We start from the raw sequence: 16,469 nt of genomic DNA, 5'->3' as shown, positions 1-16,469 counted from the left end.
CGTGGGTCGGTGCGCACGTGGGTCGGTGTGCCCGTGGGTCGGTGTGCGCGTGGGTCGGTGTGTGCGTGGGTCGGTGTCTGCGTGGGTCGGTGAGCCCGTGGGGCGGTGTGTGTGTGGGTCGGTGTGTGCGTGGGTCGGTGTGTGCATGGGTCGGTGTGTGCATGGGTCGGTGTGTGCGTTGGTCGGTGTGTGCGTGGGTCGGTGTGTACGTGGGTCGGTGTGTGCGTGGGTCGGTGTGTGCGTGGGTCGGTGTGTGCGTGGGTCGGTGTGTGCGTGGGTCGGTGAGCCCGTGGGTCGGTGTGTACGTGGGTCGGTGAGACCGTGGGTCGGTGTGCCCGTGGGTCGGTGAGCCCGTGGGTCGCTGTGCACGTGGGTCGCAGTGAACGTGGGTCGCTGTGTACGTGGGTCGGTGTGTATGTGGGTCGGTGAGCCCGTGGGTTGGTGTGTGCGTTGGTCGGTGAGCCCGTGGGTCGGTGCGTGCGTGGGTCGGTGTGTGCGTGGGTCGGTGTGTGCGTGGGTCGGTGAGCCCGTGGGTCGGTGAGCCCGTGGGTCGGTGTGTGCGTGGGTCGGTGTGTGCGTGGGTCGGTGTGTGCGTGGGTCGGTGAGCCCGTGGGTCGGCGTGTGCGTGTGTCGGTGTGTGCGTGTGTCGGTGTGTATGTGGGTCAGTGTGTACGTGGGTCAGTGAGCCCGTGGGTCGGTGTGTACGTGGGTCGGTGCGTGCGTGGGTCGGTGAGCCCGTGGGTCGGTGTGTGCATGGGTCGGTGTGTGCATGGGTCGGTGTGCCCGTGGGTCGGTGAGCCCGTGGTTCGGTGTCTGCGTGGGTCGGTATCTGCGTGGGTCGGTGTCTGCGTGGGTCGGTGTCTGCGTGTGTCGGTGTGTGTGTGGGTCGGTGCGCCCGTGGGTCGGTGTGTGCGTGGGTCGGTGTGTGTGTGGGTCGGTGCGCCCGTGGGTCGGTGCGCCCGTGGGTCGGTGCGCCCGTGGGTCGGTGTGTGCGTGGGTCGGTGAGCCCGTGGGGCGGTGTGTGCGTGGGGCGGTGTGTGCGTGGGGCGGTGTGTGCGTGGGGCAGTGTGTGCGTGGGTCGGTGTGTGCATGGGTTGGTGCGCCCGTGGGTCGGTGTGTGCGTGGGTCGGTGTGTGTGTGGGTCGGTGCGCCCGTGGGTCGGTGCGCCCGTGGGTCGGTGTGTGCGTGGGTTGGTGAGCCCGTGGGGCGGTGTGTGCGTGGGGCGGTGTGTGCGTGGGGCGGTGTGTGCGTGGGGCGGTGTGTGCGTTGGTCGGTGTGTGCGTGGGTCGGTGAGCCCGTGGGTCGGTGAGTCCGTGGGTCGGTGTGTACGTGGGTCGGTGAGACCATGGGTCGGTGAGCCCGTGGGTCGCTGTGTATGTGGGTCGCTGTGTACGTGGGTCGGTTTGTACGTGGGTCGGTGAGCCCGTGGGTTGGTGTGTGCGTTGGTCGGTGCGTACGTGGGTCGGTGTGTACGTGGGTCGGTGTGTACGTGGGTCGGTGTGTGCGTGGGTCGGTGAGCCTGTGGGTCGGTGAGTGCATGGGTCGGTGCAAAGGTGGGTCGGTGAGCCCGTGGGTCGGCGTGTGCGTGTGTCGGTGTGTATGTGGGTCAGTGTGTACGTGGGTCAGTGTGTACATGGGTCAGTGAGCCCGTGGGTCGGTGTGTACGTGGGTCGGTGTGTACGTGGGTCAGTGAGCCCGTGGGTCGGTGCGTGCGTGGGTCGGTGCGTGCGTGGGTCGGTGCGTGCGTGGGTCGGTGAGCCCGTGGGTCGGTGTGTGCGTGGGTCTGTGTGTGCGTGGGTCGGTGTGCCCGTGGGTCGGTGAGCCCGTGGGTCGGTGTCTGCGTGGGTCGGTGTCTGCGTGGGTCGGTGTCTGCGTGGGTCGGTGTGTGCGTGGGTCGGTGTGTGCGTGGGTCGGTGCGCCCGTGGGTCGGTGTGTGCGTGGGTCGGTGAGCCCGTGGGTCGGTGTCTGCGTGGGTCGGTGTGTGCGTGGGTCGGTGTGTGCGTGGGTCGGTGTGTGCGTGGGTCGGTGTGTGCGTGGGTCGGTGTGTGCGTGGGTCGGTGCGCCCGTGGGTCGGTGCGCCCGTGGGTCGGTGCGCCCATGTGTCGGTGCGCCCATGGGTCGGTGTGCCCGTGGGTCGGTGTGCCCGTGGGTCGGTGTGCCCGTGGGTCGGGCGTGTGCGTGGGTCGGTGAGCCCGTGGGGTGGTATGTGCGTGGGGCGGTGTGTACGTGTGTCAGTGTGTACATTGGTCGGTGAGCCCGTGGGTCGCTGTGTACGTGGGTCGGTGTGTGAGTGGGTCAATGTGTGCGTTGGTCGGTGTGTGCGTTGGTCGGTGTGTGCGTTGGTCGGTGTGTGCGTTGGTCGGTGTGTGCGTTGGTCGGTGTGTGCGTTGGTCGGTGTGTGCGTTGGTCGGTGTGTATGTGGGTCGGTGTGCCCGTGGGTCGGTGAGCCCGTGGGTCGGTGCGCCCGTGGGTCGGTGCGCCCGTGGGTCGGTGCGCCCGTGGGTCGGTGCGCACGTGGGTCAGTGTGCCCATGGGTCGGTGTGTGCGTGGGTCGTTGAGCCTGTCGGTCATTGTGTACGTGGGTTGGTGTGCACGTGGGTCAGTGTGCACGTGGGTCAGTGTGCACGTGGGTCAGTGTGCACGTGGGTCAGTGTGCACGTGGGTCAGTGTGCACGTGGGTCAGTGTGCACGTGGGTCAGTGTGCACGTGGGTCAGTGTGCACGTGGGTTCTTGAGTACGTGGGTCGGTGAGCACGTGGGTAGGTGAGCACGTGGGTAGGTGAGCACGTGGGTAGGTGAGTACGTGGGTCGGTGAGCACGTGGGTAGGTGAGCACGTGGGTAGGTGAGCACGTGGGTCGGTGTGCACGTGGGTCGGTGTGCACGTGGGTCGGTGTGTACGTGGGTCGGTGAGCACGTGGGTCGGTGTGTACGTGGGTCAGTGAGCGCGTGGGTCGGTGTGTACGTGGGTCAGTGAGCGCGTGGGTCGGTATGCGCGTGGGTCGGTGTGCGCGTGGGTCGGTGTGCGCGTGGGTCGGAGTGTGCGTGGGTCGGTGAGCCCGTGGGACCGTGTGTACGTGGGTCGGTGTGCACGTGGGTCGGTGTGTACGTGGGTCGGTGTGTACGTGGGTCGGTGTGTACGTGGGTCGGCGTGTGCGTGTGTTGGCGTGTACGTGTGTCGGTGAACCCGTGGGTCGGTGAGCCCGTGTGTTGGTGTGTACGTGGGTCGGTGAACCCGTGGGTCGGTGAACCCGTGGGTCGGTGAACCCGTGGGTTGGTGAACCCGTGGGTCGGTGTTTACGTGGGTCGGTGTTTACGTGGGTCGGTGAGCCCATGTGTTAGTGTGTACGTGGGTCGGTGAACCCGTGGGTCGGTGTTTACATGGGTCGGTGTTTACGTGGGTCGGTGAACCCGTGGGTCGGTGTGTACGTGGGTCGGTGTGTACGTGGGTCGGTGTGTGCGTGGGTCGGTGTGTGCGTGTGTTGGCGTGTACGTGGGTCGGTGTGTACGTGGGTCGGTGAGCACGTGGGTCGGGGAGCACGTGGGTCGGTGAGCACGTGGGTCGGTGAGCGCGTGGGTCGGTGTGTGCGTGGGTCGGTGTGTGCGTGGGTCGGTGTGTGCGTGGGTCGGTGTGTACGTGGGTCGGTGTGTGCGTGTGTCAGTGTGTACGTGGGTCGATGCCCATGAGTCTGTCTCTCTCTCGGGTGCATCTGTGAGTTGGAGTGTTATTTTTATTTTTTATCTACATTAGTTAAGGGCAATAAATACCATTTCCTTTTCTTATAAAACTTACAAGAAAGCCTCTCTGTGTGTCTTTTACAGTCACAGCACTTAAACAGTTAGATATTCACTAAATTGACAAACAAACTCTTTAAAAACACATGTTGCAGTCACCTGAGAAGTGGAAAGGGAGGGGAACCATTCTACCACTTCTCCCCGGCTATAACATGTCAAGTATTTATTTAATTCCCTTTAGAAAGTTACTATTGAATCTGTTTGACCGCTCTTTCAGGCAGCACATTCCAAGTCACAACTCACCACATAGAAAAAAACTCCTCTTCACCTCCCCAGCTGGTTCTTTTATCGATTACCTTATATCGATGTCCACTAGTTCTCAACCCTCCTGCCACTGCAAGCAGTTTCTCCTCATTTAGTCTATCAAAAGGCTCAAAGATTTTCAACATCTGCATAAAAATCTCCCTCTATCCTTTGCTCAAAAGGAGAATAACTCCAGCTCCTCCCGTCTCTCCACATCATCAATATGTCTCAGCACTAGATTTAATTCTGGGAAATCTCTACACCTTTTCCAAGGCCTTGATTTGTTCATTTAATTTCCCTTTTGTGCTTTCAGGAGGCAGAAGGGTGCTGCAGCTACAATCTAATGACACACATATACTCTAGAAAACCCCCGCAGTAGCCCTGTGATGCTGGACTTGCAACCCAAATGTAGCTTAGAAACCAAATTCAATAAAGCCAGCAATTCGTGGGCTACTAGTAGACCAGATACTGATGCCCATGTCCCACCTCACCCCAAGGCACCAATTATCTATTCCTCACACTCTCACTGTCCAACATCAGCTTCAAATTCCTCACTGCCTAAATTTAAAGTTGTCAGCCACTTGTTGAGATTCTCTCAGCCTCACTCCTTCCAATCGATGTAACCTCCTCCATCCCTACCCCTGCAAAAACTCTCCATTGCTGGGACACATAGTTTGGAGGCATCTGTCTCCTTCCCTATGCCCCATTGATGGCTGTGTTTTCAGCTATCAATGCACCACACTATCCCTCCCCCAAACCCTTAGTTGTTCTCTTTTATTTAAAACCCACCTCTTCGAACAAGTCAGGGGCCATCCCTCTACAGCTCCTTTACCTCAGTGGCCCCGTTTCTGACTGTACCTCTGGGAAGCAGCTTGGGGCATTTGCCCACATTAAAGGCCTTGTTATAAATCAGGGTCGGTATTTGCTGCTGGATTGTGGGGAAAACCTCATGTGCTTCATCAATGCTCTCCAACGAAGGACCAGCCACCCCTCCTGGGGCAGGACCAACAATGGGACCCCTGTCCCACAACGGGGAGCCCTGAGGTAGCTCTTAAAGCCCTCAGGTCAACTAGGAGTGAACCTAACAGCTGTGATAGTACCGTTCACATCAAAATTCAATGTGGTGGCTCACCACCACCACCGCCTTCTCAAAGGCAATGGGGATGGGCGATAAATGCTGGCCGGGCCAATGACCTTAACATCTCATAAAATGGTTTGTAGGGCTCTAGGGAAAGACTGGGAACTAATTGGATAGATCTTTCAAAGAGGTAACCTAGACACGATGGGCCAAATGGTCTCTCCTGTGCTGCAAGATTCTATGATGTGGGTCTGCACATCAAGGGGATGCAATTTAAACAAAGAGGAGCTGGAGGTGGAGTTGGGGGGGGGTGGGGGGGGGTCATACAGAAGAGAGGAAAAGAAGGTGGTAGGTGGATGGTAAGGAAGTTACCAGTAAATCAGTTAAAAGGGAAATTGGGAAGATAGTTTCACCCAGATCAGTGATGTGGAGTATGTCATTGAAAAGGGACGTTGAAGTAGACAATGTATAAAACATTATTGAAACAGGCAGGCTTGCTCCTGTTCCCAAAAATTCAGGACTACTGATAATAAACGGGGCCACATATTCAGGACAATGTGCCTCAATACTTTCACAGCTCACCAACAGCCCCTAGTGGCAGACACCTGTACTACAGCAGAATAGCACAAGCTCCACTGCACCTGATTCACCTAAAACTCCAGAGAGGAATTGAGAAAATTCTGATCACTTTCAGTTACTGCGGGGCCATGAAATGTATATCCAGAGTTATCGATTGAAGCAGAGGGCATGTCAGCATTTTAAAATTGATTAGATCGGTGGTTAAAGGAAAGGGCAGAAAATGAATGTGGGCACAAAGGATTTGGATGCTACTGGTTGAATAGATGACAAAGTCCCAGTAGCCTGGTTATGCCTTATTACTTAATCTAATGACTTAATAAGTAACATCAATTCTAGGAATGGAAAACTTCCAGCTCTAAAAGAACTAGCATTGGGAATCCTACTTCAGGGAGGATGTCAAGATTATAGAGAGGGTGCAGAAGGGATTCATTAAGATGCCAGGAATGTGATGAGGAGAAAATAAAGGGTCAGTGGGCAAAAGGGACAGCGAGTGAGCCAGGGTGCGAGAGGGACTGCGGGCGAGAGGGACAGCGGGCGAGTGAGCCAGGGTGCGAGAGGGACAACGGGCGAGCCAGAGGGTGAGCCAACGGGCAAAAGGGACAGCAGGTGAGCCAGGGGGCAAAAGGGACAGCGAGTGAACAAGCGGGATAGAGAGTGAGCGAGCAAGCGGGAGAGAGCACAAGCAAGTGAAAGAGACAGAGAAAGACAGAGGGAGGGAGAGACAAAGAGAGAAAGAAAAAGAAAGACAGAAAGGGAGAAAAAAAGACTGAGCAATATAGGGGCCATATTTGCTATAACATTAATAGGAGATCTGATTAGGAAAGGATCTGTAAACCGGGCAAACTATTCGGGCTGATCAGTGAGTCGGTAACTAAAAGGAATAAATTTAGGATTATCACAAAAAACAGAGGGAGCGGTGAGATTTTTTAAAGAGGAGGAGGGTTGCTAGGGTGTCAAAGACTGTATTAGAACAAATCACACTATAGTTTTTAGGTGGCAGGTCCATGGGGAAAAGGATTTAATGGGTAGTTCTATCTGACTGCTGGCCTCCAATGGCCTCTTTCTATGCTGTGAAATTCCATCATCCAATGACAGATACACAACAGCTCTCCACACAGACTCAAACACCCCTTGGCCATGCATATCACAGGTTAGATACAGAGTAAAGCTCCCTCTACACTGTCCCCATCAAACACTCCCAGGACAGGTACAACACAGGGTTAGATACAGAGTAAAGCTCCCTCTACACTGTCCCCATCAAACACTCCCAGGACAGGTACAGCACGGGGTTAGATACAGAGTAAAGCTCCCTCTACACTGTCCCCATCAAACACTCCCAGGGCAGGTACAGCACGGGATTAGATACAGAGTAAAGCTCCCTCTACACTGTCTCCATCAAACACTCCCAGGACAGGTACAGCACGGGGTTAGATACAGAGTAAAGCTCCCTCTACACTGTCCCCATCAAACACTCCCAGGACAGGTACAGCACGGGGTTAGATACAGAGTAAAGCTCCCTCTACACTGTCCCCATCAAACACTTCCAGGGCAGGTACAGCACGGGATTAGATACAGAGTAAAGCTCCCTCTACACTGTCCCCATCAAACACTCCCAGGACAGGTACAGCACAGGGTTAGATACAGAGTAAAGCTCCCTCTACACTGTCCCCATCAAACACTCCCAGGGGAGGTACAGCATGGGGTTAGATACAGAGTAAAGCTCCCTCTACACTGTCCCCATCAAACACTCCCAGGACAGGTACAGCACGGGGTTAGATACAGAGTAAAGCTCCTTCTACACTGTCCCCATCAAACACTCCCAGGACAGGTACAGCACAGGGTTAGATACAGAGTAAAGCTACACTGCCCCCATCAAACACTCCCAGGACAGTTACAGCACGGGGTGAGATACAGAGTAAAGCTCCTTCTACACTGTCCCCATCAAACACTCCCAGGAGAGGTACAGCACGGGGTTAGATACAGAGTAAAGGTCCTTCTACACTGTCCCCATCAAACACTCCCAGGACAGGTACAGCACAGGGTTAGATGCAGAGTAAAGCTCACTCTACACTGTCCCCCATCAAACACTCCCAGGACAGGTACAGCACAGGGCTAGATATAGAGTAAAGCTACGCTGTCCCATCAATTTTCCTCAATGCAAGCATAGATGAGCATTGCTTCCTGAGACATGCTGTAGGCGACCCAGTGACTGTAAGTATGAATGTACAAGATTTGCACCTGCAGCACAGTTTTGTGCCCCATTCTCTGTCCTGGTTGCAGCACCAAAATCAGAAATTTATAATGTACTTGTTTCATTTACAACTAAATCCAGGAAGTTTGTGTTTATACTGAGGGTGACGGATAGTTTGGAAATCAAATATTCCCACCTCATATGGATTAAACTTGGCATCTCCGTACTGTCCCTTCTGGATCCTGTGGACGAGATCTATCTGTTCGTCAGTTAGGCGAATTTCAGTGCCAGTCATCTTATCTGGAATGGTGCGCCTATGGGTTATGCAGGAGGGAGGGGAGAAAACAATGGTGTTGGAAAAAGACTAGCAAATGATAAATAGCAGAAGTCTCTCACCTCCTTCACTAGCCCTTTGTTAATCAGGCTATCCCGCACTCTATCAATCTGAAGCCTTAGCCATTCCAAAGGAGGAGCACCAAAGGCAACCAATAGGACATGTGCATAGGGCAAAAACAGGAACGGCACTGTAGGCAACCACAAGAATTAGGAGGAGGAGGCCATTAAGTCCCTTGATCATGCTCCACCATTCAAGAAGGCCACCCCCAGATCCACCATGATCTTAATTCCACTTTGCAATCCGTCCCCCATAACCCTCAACTCGCTTGTTGATCAGAAATCTGTGTAACTCAGCCTTGAAGGTCTTCAGTGACCTAGCCGCTGCTCTCTGGGAAAGGGACAGATGAATGACTCAGAGAAAAAATGTCTCCTGATTTCACTCTTAAATGGGAGACCCTAATCAATAGGAGGGGCCCAAGTTGATGATTCCCCCATTAAATTTGCCCAAAGAACATGTTCAAAATTAAGACCGTTAACCTGGGGACTGACTTCAATTCAGCCCTTTTGTATATAAAATAAATGGTTCAATGCTTCAAGCTGTGATGGGATGAATTTATGAACAGCTTAATGAGCACATGGCACGTCATAACATTCAAGGCTATGGGCCAAGTGCTGGTAAATGGGATTAGGTAGGTGCAGACTCGATGGGCCAAAGGGCCTCTTCTGCACTGTGTGATTCTGTGATTAATTGGGAGACAGACAACAACTCACTCAAATCATCAAAACCAGAGACATGTTCAAAATTCAAACCACCACGACCATGGCAACCCCCCACCCACCAACAGCAGTTTTCTCATACTCCATACCAATAATCTGGGTTTTCCATCTTATCCAAGAATTCATCTAGCTCATCTTTATTTCGGATTGGTTTGTAGATTTTCTTTCCGTCCAGATCATAGCCGATGTGTGGATAGTCCTTGTACCACTCTATAGGGATATTGCCCACAGTATTCCGGATATCCTGCAAATAAATATTGAGCAAAAGACATTTAATTTCATTCAAGTAAATGTGCATTGCTGACTGATGACCTTAACTAAAAACCAAACGATGGCAGAGAAAAACAGCCGTTACCATTTTACATCTATTCAAAGCACAGTAGGTCTACAACAGAAGCTGCAGAGCTTAATTAACAAAACAGATTTTCTATACTGCTCAGAGTCCTGGACTTCAAACTTGAAGAAACTCATTGACTAGTTGAAACATTGAATGACACTTAGCATTCAGCCCATTGAGCCTGTGCTGGATTTTTGAAAGAGATATCCAATTAGTCCCACTTTCCTGGCCTTGCCAGGATTTTGACCCAATAACAGTGAAAGAATGGTAATACTAGTTCCAAGTCAGGATGGTGTGTGACTTGGAGGGGAACTTGCAGGTGGAGGTGTTCCCATGTGTCTGCTGGCCTTGTCCTCTAGGTGGTCAAGGCTGCAGGTTGGAAGGTGCTGTCGAAGGAGCCTTGGTGAGATGCCGCAGTGCGTCTTCCATATAGTACACACCGCTGCCACTGTGCGTTGGTGGTGGAGGGAGTGAATGTTTAAGGTGGTGAATGGAGTGCCAGTTAAGCAGGCTACTTTGTCCTGATGATGTTGAGTTTCTTGGGTGTTGTTGGACCTGCATTTATCCAAGCAAGTGGACAGTATTTCATCACACTCCTGTTTTGTGCCTTGTAGATGGTGGACAGACTTTGGGGAGTCAGGTGGTGAGTTGCTTGGTGCAGGATTCCTAGCTTCTGACCTCTTCTTGTAGCCTCAGTATTTATATGGCTGGTCCAGTTCAGTTTCTGGTCAAAGGCAACCCCCAGGATGTTGATAGTGGCAGATTCATTGATGGTAATGCCATTGAACATCAAGGGGCGACAGTTAGATTATCTCTTTTTGGAGATGGTCATTGCCTGACACTTATGTGGCGTGAATATTACTTGCCACTTGTCAGCCCAAGCCTGGATACTGTCCAGGTCTTGCTGCATTTGGACATGGACTGCTTCAGTATCTGAGGACTCTGCTGCTGATGGCCCATAGCACCTCATGGGTGCCCAGCCTTGAGTTGCTAGATCTGTTCGAAATCTATCCCATTTAGCATGGTGGTAGTGCCACGCAATACGATGGAGGGTATCCTCAATGTGAAGGCAGGACTTCATCTCCACAACAACTGTGTGGTGGTCACTCCTACCGATACTGTCATGGATAGATAGATCTGCGGCAGGTAGGTTGGTGAGGATGAGGTCAAGTATGTTTTTCCCTCACCACCTGCCACAGACCCAGTCTAGCCGGTATGTCCTTTAGGATTCGGCCAGCTCAGTCAGTAGTCGTGCTACCGAACCATTCTTGGTGATGGACACTGAAGCCCCCCCACCCAGAATACATTCTGTGTCCTTGCTACCCTCAGTGCTTCCTCCAAGTGTTGTTCAACATGGAGGAGCACTGATTCATCAGCTGAGGGGGGGCAGTACATGGTAATCAGCAGGAGGTTTCCTTGCCCACGTTTAACCTGATGCCATGAGATTTCATTGGGTCTGGTGTCAAATTTGAGGACTCCCAAGGCAACTCTTTCCCGACTGTGTACCACTGTGCTGCCTGTCCTGCTAGTGGGATGGTGATGGTGGTGTCTATTCATTACCTGTAAGGTATGATTCCGTGAGGATGACTATGTCAGGCTGTTGCTTGACTACCCTGTGAGACAGCTCTCCCAATTTTGGCACTGACCCCCAGATGTTAGTAAGGAGGACTTTGGAGGGTCAACAGGGCTGAAATTGTCGTTGCCTAGGTTGATGCCAGGTTGACCGTCCAGTTTCATTCCTTTTTTGCCAATTTCACAGGGCATTTAAGAGTCAACCACATTGCTGTGGGTCTGGAGTCACATGTAGGTCAGATCTGGTAAGAATGACAGATTTCCTTCCTTAAAAGGGCATTAGTGACCCAGATGGGTTTTTACAACCACCGTCAATGGTTTCATGGTCATCATCAGACTTTTAATTCCAGGTTTTCATTGAATTCAAATTCCACTGTGTGCTGTGGTGGGATTCGAACCCAGGTCTCCAAAGTATTACCCTGGGTCTTTGGATTACTAGCCCAGCGACAATACCACTACGCCATCGCCTCCCCCCAATTTTGTCTACTGTATTCACTGCTCACAATGTGGTCTCCTCTACACTGCAGACTGGGTGACCACTTTGCAGAACACATCCACTCAGTCCACAAGCACGCCCCCAACATCCTGGTTGCTTGCCATTTCAATTCATCACCTTTCTCTCATGCTCAGATATCTGTCCTTGTCCTGCTGCAACGTTCCAGTGAAGTATTTGGAGGAGCAACATCTCATCTTTCGATTAGGCAACTGACAGCCTTCTGGACTCAACATTGAGTTCAACAACTTCAGACTATGAACTCTGTCCTCCATACTGTATTTTTCTCCCTTAGTTGGGGAGATGGTGGTATAGTGACAATGTCACTGGACTAGTAATCTAGAGGCCATGGCTAATGCTCTGGGGACACAGTTTCAAATCCCACCATGACAGCTGGTGGAGTTTTTAATTCAATTAATAAAATCTGGAATTGAAAGCTAGTCTCAGTCATAATGGCCATGAAACTGTCGATTGTTGTAAAAACTCATCTGGTTCACTAATGTCCTTTAGGAAACCTGCCATCCTTACCTGGTCTGCCCTATCCTACATGTGACTCCAGACCCACAGGAACATGCTTGACCCTTAACTGCCCTCTGAAATGGTCTACTAAGCCACTCAGTTCAAGGGCAATTAGGGATGGGCAACAAATACTAGCCTTGCAGCAACACCCACATCCCATGAAAGAATAAATAATAAACAAAGTGCCAGTCTGTATCTTGTTCTCACGTTTTGCTTTCAGACACAGCTGACATTTGCTCTATTAACACCTACTCTAGACCAATTACCTGGAAAAACCTCAGCAGGTCTGGCAGCATCAGCGGAGAAGAACAAAGTTGGTGTTTCGAGTCCTTTGTTCAACTCCTTTCTTCTCCGCCGATGCTGCCAGACCTGCTGAGTTTTTCCAAGTAATTCCCTTTTTGTTTTGGATTTCCAGCATCCGCAGTTTTTTGTTTTTACTCTAGACCAATGCTTTGTTCCTTTACTCCTGCCATTACAACTCTCTTTGTCTTGTGTTCTATGACACATTTGTCACTTGATCTCCTCTGCCAGTTCCAAAGAGGAGTTATATTGGGTTCGAAACAGTAACTCTGCTTCTCGCTCCACAGACGCTGCCAGAGCTGCTGAGTTTTTCCAGCATTTTCTGTTTTTATTTCAACTTCCTTTGTGCTAGGTATGGCTCCAACCAGTGGAGAGTTTTCTCTGATTCCCACTGACTTCAATTTTACAAGATAGAGCTCCTTGCTGCCACACTTGGCCAAACGTTGTCTTGATGATGCCTTGATCTTTGGAATTCCTGTAAATCTCCTCTGCACCTTCTTGGTGCCTTTCTGTCCTTCCTAAAGTATGGTGCCCCAAATTGAACACACTATTCCAGCCGAGGCCTAACCAAACGATCCCAAGTGACATTTTAAAACAGCCTTCTCGACTTTTCATGCTAACTTCAAAGCTGTGTGCACACACATGCACTAAGTCTTATTAAAAAAAAATCAAAGTTAAAAGCCAGTATCAGTAAAAGTGATCAGGAAGTTGCCAGAGTGACGTTTTCTACTGTCCCTTTGAGGGAAGGAAACTTGACATCCTTACCCAGGCTCTGGTCTTTGTGTGACACCAATGTGGCTGATTCTTAACTGCTCCGAGTTGCATCAAGCCACTTTCTCGGGCAACTACAGAAGATAATAAATAGCGGCCATGTCCAAATCCCAATAATAAATAATAAAATAAGCCCATTTGTCAAGAAGACAAGAAACAGATTATGTGGCCCTTTGAGCCTGCTCCGCCATACAATACAATCACGGTTGATCTGGGGCTTCAACTCTATTTCCCTGCCCATTCCCATCAGAGACTAAAAATCTGTCTGTTCAGCCTTAAATGAATTCATTGATGGAGCATTCACAACCCTCTGGGTACAGAATACTAAGATTCACAAATAGTCATTTGGTAGTACAGACTTGAGTACTGATGAAAAAAGTGACATTTTTGTCAAAGCTTTTTGTCTTGGATTCATCAGCACAATTCGCAAGAGTGCCAAATGGAAAGAGAACAACAATTTATACTGTATGAGAAGAGGGTGCTGGCAAGTGGACTCTGATTGGCAGAGGCGTTGCCATGGAGAATGCACCAGTTCATAGTGACTGACAGTTAAATGTCAAGTATTGTTTGAAATGTGAACCACGCAGCTTGACTCTGGTCAAGGCATTGCCCTGAGGAATGAATTAGCGAATGGCTGTCTCTTATTTTATTTAGCTGAAACAGGTGCAATGTGTGTACATGTTCTTTCTGTCTGCAAAGAACAAGGCCCCGTGTATTAATATACGTAGCTTTCAGTACATGCAATGCACCACACTGCAAGCCCGATTGGCAATCTTAAGTTGATTGTCAGCATAACTCTTAGCACACTGAGGATTATTTAACAAATGTTGTCCAATCATGGGATCACATCTAATGTTGGACACTGTGTTTTGAGATTTGCAAGCACGGGCTGGTTGAAAATGGTCTATACCCTGCCTGTTGTGAACAGTGGCTGGGACGAACTGTTTGAGACGATCCGCCAGTCTTTGGGACATATGGCCTACATACCCAGCATCACACTGGCTCTGAGATTCATACACCACAGGACTCATTTATGTGACAGGCAGAACATTTTATTGGCTTGACGGCAGTATCTTGCTAGCAACAAATATCACTCGTGTTGCTATTGTATAGTAGCAGCGTGAAACAGCGAGCTTCACCTGTTTGCTCAAATTTTTGAGATACCTTGCCCTTCCAGGGTAACCTGAGGTAAACTGGGCACTTTTCAGGGCCGAAAGTGATGGCCTTAGGCCCATTCATGAGTCTGCAGAATAGACAGTGTGAAATGATCTGATCAGTGTATGCAGATGATATATTTGCTTATTCAAATTTGCAACGGCATGTAACAATTTCCTACATGTCTTAATGGGCTCAATCCTATGCTCAAATTCACTTATGAAATGGAGCAGTCAAATGAGCCTTCCTCCTTGACGTACTAGTTGAGAAATCTGCCAGGGAATTCTCTACTATGGTCTACTGTGAGCCTACCTTCACAGGTCAATATACACGGTGGGATTCTTACAGCTCCACATGTGATATGATTAGCCTTAGCCGCAATCTTGTAAATAGGGCCCGAGCCACTTGCTATCTCAAAAATTTGAGCAACAGGTGCCCTTCACAACATTTTGAGTAAAGTAATTTCTCCTTATCTCAGTCCTAAATGTTCAGCTTTTTATCTGGAGACTGTGCCCCCATGTTTTAGACTCCCCGATCAGCGGAAACAATCTCTCAGCTTTGCAAGCCCCTTAAGAATCTTGCACATTTCAATGAGATCGCCTCTCATTCTTCTAAACTCCAGAAAATAGACTTAATTTTCTCAGCCTCTCATCGTAGGACAGCCTCCTCATCCCAAGGGCCAATTTAGTGAACAACAGCTGTTTAGTTGTCAGCAGCTTTAGTTACGGTCACCATTATCAATTGGTTAAGCTTTCTAAGTAGTTGGCATCAGGCTGTCCATAAGCCAGTTTATATTTTATTTTATCAGGTCTCTGTGAAGCACTCGAGACAAGTTTTATTTCATTAAAGGCACTAGATAAATATCTAGGTGAGTATCTAAACAGGACAAGGGAACAGCAGATTTCCCAGATGAGCACTGGGCTTGCAGACATAGCTGGGACACCATAACTGCCCCTGGGCTAGGGAGAGGGAGACAGGAACAAAACAAGTAAATCAGTGGCGCATGTTGGAAAGTGAGGTATGGCTCCAATGGTCAAATACCCTGCTGAAGCTCACGGTCTCTTCTCAAGGTCCAGAATGGCCTCCATTACTCAGAAAAGAGAGAGAGCGAGAGAGAGTGAGCTTGGGTGTCAGGTGGGGTGGAAGAGAACACACCATCTTTTTAAAAGTGGAAATTCAGCACCGTCAGTCCCATTCCTAGCGAGGAGTAAAAAATTCCGACTATTTCAGGAAATGCAGTCCCTTGTAAACAGTGTGGGAAGAGTTAACAAGATCACAAGTCTGGGAGGTTCCAGAGCCAGATTCACCTCATCGCATTTAACTCAACCTTTCGATTTTCCAGAGTCATTCTCAAGTCAGGGTCAAACAGTTCCAGAAAGGCCAATGATCTAATGCACAGGAAATGCTTTGTGAATTTTATCCTACTCTGGGGCATGGATTCATTACCCTGGCAGCATGTGAAGGACAGTGAAAGCAGGGGAAAGGGCCTCAGATACACAAGGATTTATCTCCTCCCAAGTAGGAGAAAAAGAAATCTCACCGTGTCAAATCGGGGACACGCTGTACACATTACCACAATGATTCTGCTCTTTCTACCACCCAGGAGTCCTTGAGCAGAGGCAAGACAAGACAACAAATCCTTCATTTGCGATCTGTGGACCGACAATAATGGATTGGTCATGGTCTTGAGACATCTCTTTTGTAGAAGGGGCAGGTGTGTGGATGCACGAGCACACAGACCCACCTCAGCCTGTTTTATTCTGATATCTTCAATATCACTCAAACCTGGTATCAAGCAGCCATTTTGGTTACAAAGAGTCCCACTGAAACATGTTAATAATTACAATAGCATTTCAGTCTAACTTCCAAATTGTGTTCCTTACTGAACACCGCCACGTCCCAACTTAGTGAAGCAATCTCCTCCAGTGTACATCCTTACTGCTCTGGAACCTTGCTGTGCACAAATTGGCTGCCATGCTTCCTACATTACAATGGTGGCTGCATTTCAAAAAACGGATTTCATTAACTGTAAACTGTGCTGGGCCATCCAGACGCCATGAAAGCTGCTGTTTGCAGCATCTCCAACCCAAGCTACACTTAACAGCCAGCTCAGATTATTAGCTCAAATCTTGGGAGTGGGACACGAACCCACGGCCTACTGACCCTGAGGTGCAAGTGCTACCCACTGAGCCACAGCTGACAGTGAGAGATCCATTGTCAGCATGAGGGAGGCGTCCTTAAGCCAGGTAAGGGGAATAATATTAAACATGATAAGCACTGCTTACGCACTTCAGAGCAGCAGCCTCCAGCCCAGGGGTGCATCCTT

The 16,469-nt window shown here is 50.3% G+C and overlaps 1 protein-coding gene across 1 annotated transcript in view; it reads right to left on the bottom strand.

Annotated features, from left to right (window-relative positions):
- bop1 (BOP1 ribosomal biogenesis factor) overlaps positions 1-16,469 on the bottom strand; it is a 188,915-nt gene that overhangs the window by 50,576 nt on the left and 121,870 nt on the right. Inside the window, exons 4-5 of the mRNA XM_041184195.1 lie at positions 9,086-9,240; positions 8,080-8,197 (exon numbers count right to left, since the gene is read on the bottom strand). Coding sequence (XP_041040129.1) covers positions 8,080-8,197; positions 9,086-9,240 — 273 coding nt within the window. The remainder of the gene's footprint in view (positions 1-8,079; positions 8,198-9,085; positions 9,241-16,469) is intronic.

The sequence above is a fragment of the Carcharodon carcharias genome, chromosome 3 (assembly GCF_017639515.1).
Source record: "Carcharodon carcharias isolate sCarCar2 chromosome 3, sCarCar2.pri, whole genome shotgun sequence".
Lineage (NCBI taxonomy): Eukaryota > Metazoa > Chordata > Chondrichthyes > Lamniformes > Lamnidae > Carcharodon > Carcharodon carcharias.
The sequence above is the reverse complement of the archived record's forward strand: the minus strand, read 5'-3'. Positions and strand labels throughout refer to the sequence as shown.